The sequence below is a fragment of the Naegleria fowleri genome (assembly GCF_008403515.1).
Source record: "Naegleria fowleri strain ATCC 30894 chromosome Unknown tig48, whole genome shotgun sequence".
Lineage (NCBI taxonomy): Eukaryota > Heterolobosea > Eutetramitea > Acrasida > Naegleriidae > Naegleria > Naegleria fowleri.
In genome coordinates this window covers 418,147-431,825 of record NW_025407980.1, presented here as the reverse complement: position 1 = coordinate 431,825, position 13,679 = coordinate 418,147, and the positions used below count along the sequence as shown (strand labels likewise).

General features: G+C 35.7%; 8 protein-coding genes across 8 annotated transcripts; 2 read left to right on the top strand and 6 right to left on the bottom strand.

Moving 5' to 3' along the window:
- Positions 1-85: 85 nt before the first annotated feature.
- FDP41_005882 (uncharacterized protein) lies at positions 86-2,679 on the bottom strand (the record flags this gene model as incomplete). The annotated part of the gene is made up of 2 exons (XM_044709455.1): positions 86-1,109; positions 1,160-2,679. 2 exons carry the CDS (start codon positions 2,677-2,679, stop codon positions 86-88), a joined length of 2,544 nt encoding a protein of 847 aa, XP_044559842.1.
- Positions 2,680-2,977: 298 nt separating this feature from the next.
- On the bottom strand, positions 2,978-4,987 carry FDP41_005881 (uncharacterized protein; the record flags this gene model as incomplete). Its single annotated transcript, XM_044709454.1, has 1 exon — positions 2,978-4,987. One exon carries the CDS (start codon positions 4,985-4,987, stop codon positions 2,978-2,980), a length of 2,010 nt encoding a protein of 669 aa, XP_044559841.1.
- A 176-nt stretch (positions 4,988-5,163) lies between these two features.
- FDP41_005880 (uncharacterized protein) lies at positions 5,164-5,988 on the bottom strand (the record flags this gene model as incomplete). The annotated part of the gene is made up of 1 exon (XM_044709453.1): positions 5,164-5,988. The coding sequence occupies one exon, from the start codon at positions 5,986-5,988 to the stop codon at positions 5,164-5,166; it is 825 nt and encodes a 274-aa protein (XP_044559840.1).
- Positions 5,989-6,347: 359 nt separating this feature from the next.
- Positions 6,348-7,410, bottom strand: FDP41_005879 (uncharacterized protein; the record flags this gene model as incomplete). Its single annotated transcript, XM_044709451.1, has 3 exons — positions 6,348-6,659; positions 6,855-7,071; positions 7,247-7,410. 3 exons carry the CDS (start codon positions 7,408-7,410, stop codon positions 6,348-6,350), a joined length of 693 nt encoding a protein of 230 aa, XP_044559839.1.
- Positions 7,411-7,672: 262 nt separating this feature from the next.
- On the bottom strand, positions 7,673-8,818 carry FDP41_005878 (uncharacterized protein; the record flags this gene model as incomplete). Its single annotated transcript, XM_044709450.1, has 1 exon — positions 7,673-8,818. The coding sequence occupies one exon, from the start codon at positions 8,816-8,818 to the stop codon at positions 7,673-7,675; it is 1,146 nt and encodes a 381-aa protein (XP_044559838.1).
- Positions 8,819-9,153: 335 nt separating this feature from the next.
- On the top strand, positions 9,154-9,955 carry FDP41_005877 (uncharacterized protein; the record flags this gene model as incomplete). The annotated part of the gene is made up of 3 exons (XM_044709449.1): positions 9,154-9,272; positions 9,372-9,507; positions 9,566-9,955. 3 exons carry the CDS (start codon positions 9,154-9,156, stop codon positions 9,953-9,955), a joined length of 645 nt encoding a protein of 214 aa, XP_044559837.1.
- A 380-nt stretch (positions 9,956-10,335) lies between these two features.
- On the bottom strand, positions 10,336-11,610 carry FDP41_005876 (uncharacterized protein; the record flags this gene model as incomplete). Its single annotated transcript, XM_044709448.1, has 1 exon — positions 10,336-11,610. One exon carries the CDS (start codon positions 11,608-11,610, stop codon positions 10,336-10,338), a length of 1,275 nt encoding a protein of 424 aa, XP_044559836.1.
- Positions 11,611-11,782: 172 nt separating this feature from the next.
- FDP41_005875 (uncharacterized protein) lies at positions 11,783-13,675 on the top strand (the record flags this gene model as incomplete). Its single annotated transcript, XM_044709447.1, has 1 exon — positions 11,783-13,675. The coding sequence occupies one exon, from the start codon at positions 11,783-11,785 to the stop codon at positions 13,673-13,675; it is 1,893 nt and encodes a 630-aa protein (XP_044559835.1).
- Positions 13,676-13,679: the final 4 nt, after the last annotated feature.

The following is a 13,679-nucleotide window of genomic DNA, read 5'->3' as shown; positions in this document are numbered from 1 at the left end:
TCCAATTAAAACCTTTTCACTCGATCCATCACCTAATTTTTTCTCTAAACTGGAATTCATATCCCAATTATGATTGGAAAATGAATCACACAGTTGTATACTCTGTGCCAAACCAGTTAAAATAGAGACAAAATGCCAGCCATATCAAGTGAATAAAGGTTGAAATAATGTACATAACCACCCATAACCACACTCGTCGACTCTTTCCTTTTGGATGAATTAACTGAACAATGAACATTGCAATGAGTGCCAATATGGAAGCAGCATCAAACAAGACACCTAATTGGCACTCGAAGAGGAAGAATTTGATTCCATATTCATTCTGGCTAAATAGTTTTGTCTGATTGAATAATGAATAATTCATGACAATTCCAATGAGTGCAATGACATTATTGAGAGAGGTGCAAGTCATTAAAAAGATGGCAATGCCGTCAATGACGGTCTTGACTTGAATAAATCTATAAATTCGAGTCGATTGAGATGTTCCTGTAAGAGAATTATTTGACATGGCTTCTTCATCATCTTCATAAGAATATAAAAGTTTTCTTCCCTCTTCATCAATTCCAATAACGTCTGCATCCTGCACGGATTGTTGTGAATTAGTGCTTGAAAGTGGTGCCAATGGTCTCTGCAAAGAGGCAACTCTATTAATTAAAATTGAAGCTTTCCTCTTCTTTTGCATGGCAGTATGTTCTCTAAATGTGTAAATGCAAAAAGATAAGTGTAAAAACGAAAATGAAAAACAAATAAGGAAGGAGAACCCTAACATGAGAAGTAATGAATAAAAATTGACAGGTGTTGCACGTTCAAATGGCACACTACTCAGAGTCATGTATGCTGCTTCATCTTGACCTTCAATAAATTCAAAAGAAATATCTGAGAAACCATCTGCAATAATTACATAATCTCCATCCTTGATTCCTGTAATAAAGAGAGGATCATTTTGCAAGGTTCTTCCTGGCATTTCCAACGCAATAAATTCAATATCACTATTTCCTGTTGAAATGTACAAGTGATTATCTTCAACAGAGACACAAATTTTCTTTAAGAATTCCTTCTTAAATTTTAACCAAGTCGTGTGTTCGTACTCGTGCATTACATAGCAACCACTGGGAGTGTGAGGCAGCTGATGTGAATGAATTGCATTGCACTAACTTACCTGTACTTGGCAATATAATTAAAATCATCAGAAAATTTAGGAAGTGACTTAATTTCCAATGCAAATACACACATTCCCAAGTCATTATCGACGTAAATCTTGTCAAGCGGAGATTTTCGGTCCTTGCATGGAATCGTGTCAACAATCTTATCGACAAACATGTCAAATCCAAGTTCCCACTTGGTATCAATGCCTCTTGCTAAAATTGCAATACCCAAGTCATGTTCATGAAATACTCCAATTCTGGTATAAAATGGCTCCATAAAAACACCGCTACTTGTCAAGTATTTCACATCAGGCTTCTTTTCGATATTCCAACCATATGCTGTTGTAATCGAACAATTAGGATGTGATCTAAAATGTTCAGAGTACATGATTTTAGCAGTTTCTTCAGAGAAAAGTCGCTGTTTTTGAACTGTAGGGTCTAGCTCAGATGGGAATATTTCTCCATAGTTCAAATGTGTAAGAACCCATTTTGCAATGTCTCTGGGAGTAGAATACATTCCTACAGAGTTAAATATTCCAGGAGCATACCAGCAGTAATTAGGAATTACGTCATATACCGTTTGAGGAGAACCTTGTAGAGATTCTAAATTAGTAGATGGTACAATAGGCAATACAAAGCTTTGTTTTTCGCCAACATGTTTCGTCGAATATCTCATGTATGTGTGACTCGTGTTCATTGGACGCAAAATATGCTTTGTCACATATTCATGAAATTTCTCTCCGGTTGCTTTTTCCAAAATGAGACCCAGTATTGAATATCCAATATGAGAGAATGAAGAAACAAAGTCATATTTTCTTATTCGAGGAACACGCATACTTTGCAAATAATTCAGCAAAAACTCAGATGATCTCTCTTCTGCTTCGTGAACTTTTGATCTTGAGCATGATCCAACCAACCTACTGTCAAGACCAGTTGTGTGAGTCAATAACGATCCGATTGTGACAGTGTCATTTGATGATATTACAGGGTGACCCAGCACTGAGCCATAATTACCAATAATTTCCGGCTTGAACTTCAAACTATCTGGCAGATAGAGATTTGCGTCTAACTTGTCAAAGTTATCACCTAAAATTCCTCTCTCTCTTAAATGTAGCATTGCGGTGGCAGTAAACGACGAAGAAACTTCCGAAATTGCAAATATATCATCCAAATAGCTGCTGTTTTTAGATGATGAGCCATAAGGTTCTTTTGTTCCATATGATTTTGAGAATAAAACATTTCCCTGCTTATTAATAACCACTACTATTCCGTATTCATAAGATGAAATATTTTGATAGATTGTATCAAAGACATTTGAAATATCTTCATAGATGGATGTTTTCCGTTGATTAGAATCACTTGAAAATTCCATCTCATCCTTCTTTTTCATTCCCGATAATTGCAATGACTTTTGCAAATACTTGTACTTTTCAATCACTCTCACAAAATTGTTATTCCTCTTGAGCATGGACGCTGCCGATGATGAACTAGCCTCCGAATAGCTTGAAGGGAATAGAATAGTAGTAGCCAACATGGCGATGATGATCATCCATCCACTACTGGGTATTTGGAATTTGTGTTTCCGTCGGGTTGTTCTCGTCTGATGTGAGTTTGTCAAACAACGATCATTGTTTGCTGTTGATGTCGTTTTCAACATTTTTTTGGGTTAAATTTAATATGGAAGTCGAATGGGAATGGGTATTTGCATGCACGTGCGAGAAGCCAAGTCAACACTCTTGACAGTCAGTTGAACCGGGCAAAACAAAGTGAACACAAATAATGAGATTTAAAAATTGCAATAGGTTGAGATGTTTAGTGTCACACACAGAGAATTAGAATGTCTGAATGTTGGGGATAAATAGTGAGTTCTCTTCTTTCTTGACCCATGCTTTGATGACTTCACAGGCATTGAGCATGTCAGTTTTGGAGGTTAGAAGAGAAAACGAAGCATAAATTTCAAGATTTCCAGACCATAAGCCCATTATAGATTCATATGGTGTGGTTCCGACATATGTCCTTACTTGAGAGCCAATGCTTTTTTGTGGTATTTCTTCGAGCTTTTCTCTTGTCAATTTGTACAATCTCAAAAGTCTTTTGCGTTCTTTCTTGGTGTGATAAGGAGGAGCGAATTTGGAAGAAATGGTTTGGCTAAATGATTGTCCAGTACTCTTAATTCTGCAAGAGAAGTGACGGACATAGGATTGAGGAAGTGACGGATCATCGATGGTTACAGGTGGTGATTGCAAAAGAGGAGATTTTTGATTAAATATTTCTGGAAGTGTCGGATAGGGTGACTTGGATGCATTAACTACTGTGGGAAAACATTCTGTTTGTAATAAATCTTGTACAGTGTGCGTTTGAGACTCTTGACAATCGAAGAATGACTCTGTGCTTGTGCATATCATGACATAGCACCAATTCTCCGTAAAATAATAAATATATCCGTACACATATTGTGTTTCTGAAAGACCTGGTAAACAAATTGGCGTCCATGTTTCACTACTTTTCATGGACGAGTGTGCTGATCCTACAAAATTCATTAGCAATAATAAATCTTTGGTTTGCATGTTATACTTCTTATTTCTAATCATGTGAATAAGCATATTATCACAAATCATGAGAGAAAACATGAGTTTGGTCTGTACTCTATTCTTCATCATAATATCACCAATCTGACCTCGTAGTGATTTCGGTAGCCTCAATACATGAGTAGTATCAAAAGAAAAATCAAAAGAATTACTCATTCGATTAATGAGAGAGTAAATAATTTTGTCTGTACCGCCCAATAAATTTCTAAGGTCGAAATTGGAGCGTTTTTGTAAAATGTCTTGAATGTTTTTCGATGTGAGAATGAATACGAGTTGTTCGTAAATTGTTTCGAGCTGTTTAGCAATCTCCTTATTGGACTCTGAGGTTCGACAGGCTGAAACTAAGTATAATGACCCTTTCAAAACATAAATAAATCTCAATTTCCCACAATTCACAGTTCTCACAGTTCCTCCTTCCTTTGAAACAATTGAAACTATTCCCAAGAAAAAACTCATGATGGTATTCAATTGATTTTCATCTCCATACCTAGAAAATATTGGTTTACCTGCCTCGCTCAATATGAAAATGTGTTTTTGGTGCTGTTTCCATCTTTCTTGTGTTTGATCTTCGTCTGAATGTTTCATATATTTTGGTTTTTCCTCCCGAATGATTGTAATGTTTGCATTGCTGTCTGAATATTTTGAATTGTTGATTATAATTGATGAAATGGGGAAATCCACACTAGCTGGTGATGAGCTATTACTGCTCTCCATGCTAATCAATTCATTCTTTGAAAACGGAGTTTTTGGTGATGAGGTTTTATAGTTACTTCCTTCATCATTGTTCTCATCCTCAACAGCATCCGTTGTTGATGATGACTCGGATAATCCTTCGGAACGAGAGACACCTGTTTGTAAGTCCTTTTCCTCATCATTCAATTCGGGTTTTATAGCTCCGTTCACTGCGTATGGATCCTCACTCGTGGCAGTGCTATCTTCTTCGTTATAAATAATTTGTGAGAAGGCTGCGGCCTCTTCATCATCCTCTCGTATTGTTTCAGGATTTCTTGTTGTTGTTAGAAAGGCTTGATCTTGGGAGGTGTTTTGAAAATTAGTTGGAGAATCAAGTTTGTTGTTCTCACTGATACTTCCGTGACGGCTCACAACAGAAAAGGCATAGTCATCATCATCTCCTTCGTCCATCGGTGGTGAGTTGATGATCTGGATGGGTGTACTTGTTGTTGATGATGTCGAAGCTTGTTGACTTGCAGACGGCTCTTGGGATGAATCTCGGCCGTTCGACGAGCTGGACATTTTTTATGTAAAGGTCAATGAATCTTTGTTTTCCTGAACACAAGCTGATGATACTTTCCTTATACTTTGAACATGTGACTCACGTACAAACCTGGGAATTTTGTCACCATGAAAGTTGATGTTTTAATAATTGTAAAAGTTACGTAGAACAATTAAATGTAGCATCCCGTTCAAAATTACTTGTAGCCAATTAGTGAATTTCCACGATGTGTCTTGGCCTTATCATTAAGTGGTAAGTACAATCTCAAAAGTACCGGATCTTGTCCATCGTGCAAATCAGCATGTAAACAATAATATCCAGGCACCTGAATTGGATGATAGGAGCTTGGATTGTTTCGTTGTTCTCCAGGGAAAGTAATGTCCTCTTCTCTTAGAGCCAAATGATGAACACACCAAATATAATTGACAATATCACGTTTTGTAATTGGCCAATAATATTTCATATTTCCTCCTTCGGTCTTTCTCCACATTTTGATGACACAACGTTGTAAAATATATCTTCTGTTAAAGACCTCTCGTTTTTGAGCGAGCTCCTCTGGATTAGCTAGTAAATGTTTGTACTTTTCTCTATTTTCAGGTGTGTTCATTACAGCCTTTGGTGGGTTCGAGGCCAAATATCTCCATGCTTTGCTTGATTTCATTCTCACTACCTCTCCGGCAAATGTAAGTTTGTTATCTTTAATGATGAGGATTTCAAAAGTAGCTGGGCGGAGAGCGTTCCTTGATGTATCTTTGACTTTTCTTGGAGGATTCAAGTACTTTTCTTTTGGACCTTCAAGAAATTTATCAAAGACTTCCTTGTCGGATGGCAGCTTTCTTCTGACTGTTTGCTTTTTTCTTTCTCTGACTTGTTGTTGTGTAAGAGAGGAACACATTGAAAGATAGGGTGAAATATGATGAGTATTGGTGAATGATGATGCTATTGTTGTTGTAGATACTGCTGGTGATGATGAAATTCTCTTCATCAGAAGCGAGTTGGTAGCCAAGAAACTTTTCAGCATTTTTTTCGAAATATTTTTTTGAGACGTTTTTGAAAAGAACAAAACTCTTTAGCTCCATTCTTAACATCATAAGAAGTGCCACTCTCCAAGTAAGCTCTCACATTGCCTTCATGTTCTTGAAATAGTTTCATTGCTCCACATGCCTTAATTAATGAAATAATGGTCTCCTACTTTCCGTAATGACATCCATAGAGGTAGGTCCAGCAAATCTTTTCTCTTGAAATTATGAATCATCTCTTTGCTTGAAATATTAAGCAACTATTGACATGCTCCTTCGCCAGAAGTGGTTACTCATTTGTTTATTTAATATATACAAAAAACACACACCAATGTTGTACAAGCATAATATTCATCATCAACTATTGACCATCAGTATTTCGGTTGATTCGAATATTACTCTCACGTTTAGAGTCTTCGGTTGAAACATCAACAGCAGCATCATGATGATCATGCTCCTCTTGTTCGATAAAGTCCTCATCTTGTACTGGATCATATTTGGATGAATTTGGGAGTATACGACTTGCAGATTCTTCCTGAGATTGCATGGTGAAACATCCATAAATGAGGAACAAGACAAAGATGGCAACCACAATCAAGAGAAAGATACTAACAATGCACAATCCAGTAATTAGCATGGCACTGTATTCAGTTCTGGTGGCTAACTCGATATTCTTTTGAATAATGAGTGGTAGAATGATGTATCATTTCAATAATAATGAAAAAGAAATTTCAATCCAATAACAGAATCAATAATAAAAGTTCAATAAACAGAAATTGAAATTTCCATAATTGGAAAATTGAAAACCAGTAAGTACATATTCATTTGAACACATTTCATGAATATAATTTCACACATGATAACTTACACACAAACTTGTATAAAACGAGTGAGCGTTCTTAATTAAAAATCCAGCAGAAACAAATCCAAGTAAAACTCTCAAAACAATCAAACATTGAGAAACGAGTCCAGGATGGAAGCCCTCTCTTAAACGAACTTCAATCAAGTAAATTAAAGGAGAAAGAACAGCCAATGCAAAACAACACAATTCCGAGACACCAAATACTAGAGTGAAAATTTGAATACTGAAATGTGAATGTACATTATCAATTTGATGTGTGAAAATAGATCACATGTGAGGAGAGAAGAGTTGTTGTGAAATTTTGGATGTTGATGTTGTCCACACATCACGTGGTGGTGGTGAGAATGTGTGAAACAAATTCCGAGATCAATTATTGTTGGAAATAATATTTCACATACCGATCAATTGGACATTGAATTTCGAGATTCTTTTCATGATGTTGAGGAAGAGCATAAATAACGATGGCAAATATACCAGCTGTCAATGAAAGTAGTGCCATTACCAACTGTGTGACAACAGCAAGCGTGGCATAAGCCTTCTGACTTTTGGCACTTTCACTCATTTTTTCTTGATTTTTGACAGCACAAAATTATAATAATTGTTTAAAATTGGAAGAGAATTTTTATTGTAATCAAAATGAATGGGCATGAAAGGCATCAATGGACCTTTTTCAAGACCACCAAAGTTCACAAACCTTAAGTTTTAAATCCAAATGTATCTCAAATTTGTGGTCATCCTAAGAGAAAGAACTCGTCGATTCAAATGGAATATTCCTGGAAGTCTTTTATTTACAATAAGAAAAGTATCCACAAGAGAGAGTCCTTTCACTTGGCAAAGAGATGTTTGTAATTTTCTGCCATCACTCTCTCCATTCCCTTTTCCTTATATTCAGAAAGTGAACAAGCTTGATCTCTAGAAGATGGATCATTCTCCTTCACTCTCTTACAAGCTCCAAAGAAACTAGAATCTTTTCCCATCTTGTTGTGTTTCACTTTAATCCAACCTTTGAAAGAGGCTTTATCAAAATTCTGATTTAATTCAAACTCTAATCGTTCTTTAAGACCTTTCAATAAGGAAGATCCTCCACTTAAATGAATGGTAGTCATGTGAACATTGGGATCTTCATGAGTGAATTCTTCTTGGTGAGAGGAAATGTACTTGTGAATGGTCGAAACGAGTGTGTCTTGTTGTTGTGGATTGGAGGAAAAGAGAACTTCTGGAGCTTGTGAAAAGACATTTTCTGGAGAATGAAGGTTTGAGGATGGTACAGGAGAGCAATGACAATTTTGTTCTTTCAATTCTGTGAGTTTCAAAATACTTTCTTCTGCTCCATTTGTTAAATGTTCTTTGATGTATTTGGTAATGTCCATTCCTCCGAGTGGAATGTGACAAACTGGAGAATTTGATTTCAATTTTGCCAATTGAGTAATTCCATGTCCCATTTCAAGAATATAATGCTCACCACAAGTATGGCTTGCTGTCTTTGAATTATCAATCAACACTCTTTCAATATTTTCAGTTGGAGTGAAAAATTGCAAACTAGAAATTCCAAACTTTTCAAATATTAATTGTGTGAGATTTCTCACATGATGTTGCGACTGAACAGCAGCCAATGTCACATTCAACTTTTTCTCTCTCAAACTCTGTTCAGAATATTTGGCATCTTGCAACGTGTACAATGAACGAAATGCTTGATGACACAACGTTTCCATATTGAGTGTGGATTCTCCATTAAAAACTCCACGAGACACCATTGGACTCAATGTTTTTAATCGAAAGTTTCCAATTGACTTTTCTTGCAGTACTTTTGTTCCGCAAGAGATTTTGGACATTCCCGAGAATCCTTGCATTTCATATTGTCCAACAATGGTGTGAAATTCGAAAGGAATTTCATCACTTGGAAGTCCATATTTTGTAGTAAAACTTCCAAAGTCAATGATGAAATCAGGAATGAATGAAGAAGAAGACATTGTAATATGATGAGTAAGTGATGAGAAGTAGACGAGACTCTCTGTGGTGGTGGTGATTGGATAATTTTTTTTGAAAGTTTTGGTGTGACAGGATGCCAAGAGACAGTTCTGTTTTTAGCGATTTTGAAAAATGGTTGCCATCTATGGATTTCAAGAGTTCGAGCGACTCTCTGTTTATTTAGAACTGTATTTTTGAGTAGTGATTAAGAATAGGTAAGTACAAGTTTTTTTGATTCTCTATGAACGAATAGAGTCTTGTGGATAATGACTTTTCAATTTGTGTCAAGATTCATCTAATGAATAATAATAATAATAATTTTTTCTAATTGAAAAAAATGTCTTCTCGAAGATCATCTCTGACCCTCTCCAATCGGAGCAGTAGTAGAAGAAATGTTCAAAAACCTCTCGGAAAAACAGCAAAACATGTGATTGAAATGACGAGTGGAAATGAAAGGTTGGTTTGAAATGGTTTGAGAACATATTAATTTCGGAAGCTAAGATTTGATCTTTTTTCAAACCATCGATAATTCGGAATCTTGTATCATCACATTAGTGATGATGGAGGACGAAATATGATACGATCCATGTTTGCACTCCTTAAACATAGAAAACAATGGCTAGATCGGAAATTTAGAACAGAACCACTGAATCAATTATTGAATTTGATTGCTAACATGAAAGAAGAAGATGTAAGTGATGTTTAGGAGTCTCTTCAAATATTTGGAGTACAATAATATCATCAATCAGATGAAATTGGATGGACCAAACGAATCCTATTTTGCTTTCCTTTTTGAACAAGTGTGTTTGAAACATTTGGATGAATTAGAATTTTCTGTTGGATCAAACGAAACGTCAAGCATGTTTAGGAAAGATTTGGATAAAAATTTATTGAAATTCAAAACTATTACAGTTTATGTTCCCAAGACAGTGAAAGGAATTTTAAAATGGCTTGGAATTGGAATTATTTTGTCATTAATCTATTCTCTTATTATGTATTGGAAAATTAATTTGAGAAGAACACATTATCAATCCTATAGATTGGTAAATGGGAATAGCATACCTTCACTTGGAAACATGCAAGTTTCAACAAAACAATTTGTGTCTCCAATGAGAGGCATTGTAAATCTTGGGCTGTAAACTGATCTCGTAATATAACTGGCATGAAAGATCCTAACTTAATGAAGAAGCAATTTATGTGACTCACAAACCATAACCAACAACCAAGGAATTTTGTGAGGATCATGGCTTCTATCTTGACAGCCTTCGAATGAAAATTCTTGCAAGTGATAATGAGTGGCAATTATCAGGATTAAAAAAGAGAAGATGCGTCACTTTTTCGATTTTCCCATCCCTAAGACATGGTAAAAAGAGTATCTATTTAAATCTATTTAATTTGAATGGTATTTTACTGGCATCGATTTTCATGTGAAATTGACTCTTAATGGTTTTATGAAATATGATCGCCCTTATAAAATTGTTCAAAAGTTTGTTTTCATTCCTTGTGTTCATGAACAGATTTATTCTTTGATCTTTTCAACAACAGAGAAGATTCTATCTAACACATAATTGTGCAGAGCATCCAGTGTTTCGTCAAGTCTTCTATGATTGATGACCACCTTATGGATGTAAGGCATATTTCTAGTACTTTCTTCATAATATTCTTGCATGTACTGAAAGTTTTCAGAGAGAGTCTGAAGCTTTTCTTCAAAATTGGCTCCTAATGTATGAGTACGACTGTCATTAATATCATGCTCTCGTTTTGAAAGCCATTGCTCGAAAAATAGCTCATGTTCTTCCTTGTTAGAGACAGATATGAAGAACGGGATTATAATACCTTCCTTCTTTTCTGTTTGATTATCGTTTGAAATGTAAGTTTCAAACATGTCCTTATAAATTTCTGGATCGATGTGACTTCCCTCAATGATCAATGATTTTCCGTCGCCAAAACACTTTTCAATATCCCCTTGTAGTGCTTTTTTCATAAATACACATTGCTCCTTGTATTGTGTTAAAAAGGATTTCTTGTCTGGAAATTTCGAAAACCAAACTGGAATTTGTTTTTCATAAGATTTGGCATTCTTGCTGCTATGTAAATTAAACGAATTGATGAGATCTAAAACCACATCGGTTTGTACAACATTGGGAGTATTCAATCTCTCTCCTAACTGAGTGGCAAGTGTACTTTTACCAACACAGCCTGTTCCAAATACTAAAATCAGTAAAGGTATACGTTTGTGATGGAACAGAGACATGAGCTTGTATCGTGTAATTGTTTGATCTCCGTAACCATATTTTCTCATAATATCAAACAATTGTTTCTCTAATTCTTCTTGAGGAATGTTCAATAAATTCAAATCCACAAGTGTCTTTTTCAATTCCAACGCAATTTTAATTGAGTCTTTGTACTTGACTTGAATAACGGTCAAAATTCTGCTCACAATGAACCGAGAAAGAATGTAGTAGTGATTTTCTAATCCGACTCGGACTTTGACAAAGTCATATTTTGAAGAGGATCGTTTCACGTAGCTGTGATGTCCTTCCTCATCAGTATTTGATGATGAATTAACATGACCTCCTCCATCCGATAATGATGAGGATTGTGGATTTCCTCGCCCATTGTTTGATCTTGATGATGATTGAAGATCAGTACTTCCACCACCCATCATTGATGATAATGAGGGTACTACTGACGAAGAAATATCTGTTGATCTTATTGGTCCATGATGATCCTCTCCATCATGGCTGTTGTTGTTGTTCTCCGAAGAGGTGTGTCCTTGATCCGATGTGAGCATTTTTCTTCGTGTGATATGAAAGTGCTCTTCAGAACACTATACAACTTCAACATTGGGGTGCTCTTTGATCATGGTCAAGAAGAACTTTTGAATTATCTCCTCTTTTCATTCTCGAACATGTTAATGGACGAGAGGATTCATCATCACTCGATATATTAAAGGAAACTAAAAAATGTTCAGTTTTGAAGAAGAGGCTTCAGCATCGGATCAAAAGCAACCAATAACTCCAACACCTGCAGCTGGGATTCGAAATGATCAGCAACAAGAAGAAGAATTTACAATCAATCAAACACAACAACCAACTCAGCAAAAACAACAATACACTCCGATTGAAACAATTGATATTAATTATGAAAAGTTGAAAGATTGGTTAGTGGATAGAAGCTTTCTTCCTTCCGATTATGTAAAACCTTTGAAGCAAATTAGAGCATATATCAAACACGCTTGGAATGAAATGATATCAAGACATGAAGAGTTGAAAGACACTCAAAAGGAGAAGGAACAGCCAGTAACAGAATTAATTGCAAGAATTAGACAAGAAGCAAGAGAGTCCCAGGAACAAGATGAAGTGTCTCGTATTGATTACTTTTTGACCAAACAAATTGTGCAGGTTTTGGAAAAAGCAGACGCCTCCGAAGGAAGTGGGTTTTTGTTTGGCTTGGTTGGAGGCTCCAAACGACTCAAATTGTGGAAGCACGTATTACAATCATATGAAAGTAGATCCATTCACTTGGCTGAACTGTCTGGATACATGACCCAAAATGTAAAGTATGAAATACCAGCAGTGGCTAGCTCTCTCTTGACATTACGAAACCAATTAGAAAGTCTTGATAAGAAAGAAGAAGACTGGAAGAGATCACTCGAGTTAACAAAAAGAGAATTTGCAGAGGCTTGCGAAAAACTTTCAATTAATAAGGAAAAGGTTGACAGAATTATTGAATTTGCTTCTTTGGGAAGTAGCGTCGGTGTCGACATTGAAGAAGAAATCAAGAAAGCAGTGCTTGAATTACCATCACTTTACGAAAAAATTATTGACTCATGCCGAGATCCTGTATTTAAGAAAGCAGTCGACTATTATGAGCAATTTACATTATTTATTAACAAGCAAAAGTGCTCTGAGCCTCTTTTGAATTTTATATTTTCCAACATTGATGCTCAGTACAATGGAACCATTCCAAGTTTGTCACTTTATGATTGGAAGTCTTTTAACAAAGAAGAATTGCCTCAGTTTGATGAAGACAAAGTACAAAACTTAATTAATAAGCTGTTAAAAGAAGAAGAATCTAAGCAACAGAGTAGTGCTGAAAAAGAACCAGAAATTGATTTTGGTGATTTTTCAACAGATAATAACAATTTGGAAATTAAGTGGGATACCAACATTGAGGAAAACAAGGAAGTTGAAATCAAATTCGATGATGTGGTGCAAGAGAAAGAGTTAGAAATTGATTTTGGAGACTTTAGTACAGACCAAGGATTTTCGATGAATGACACGATGACAGATAATTCACAGGTAGATACCAGTGTTAATGAAAAGAACAATCGAGCAGTAGCAGAGATGAAGATGAAGTCATTCCTCGATTCAGAGGATGTACGAGCACGATTTTCAAGTAATATTTTCCAACTCTATGCCTTTATCCAGCAAAGACTTATTGAAACTTCTCGAAATTCAACATTGGAAGCAGACATTTTCAGAAATGCTCCTCAATCGATCAAGTCACTCACAAAGGATGAGCTATCTCAATTTAAAAAAGTGGTTTCTAACATTATTTCTACACTTAACAATCCACACTTCAAACAACTTGTTCTCATCAAGACTTCAAAGAAGTTTGTGGAACGTTTAGTACAATCACTGACACAAAAAGTTGAAATTATGAGCAAAGTGAGATCCAATTTAGAATCCGTAGATTCTCAACGTATCACTCTTAATACCTCGATTAAGAAGCAGCAACCAACGTTGGAAAAGTTGAAACGACAAACCAAAGAATACCAGCAATATGTGCAACAAACACTTTCTGATCGGTTGGGAAAGAGAGTTCTCATCTTTGGAGAAATTAATAAAATTTAATCAA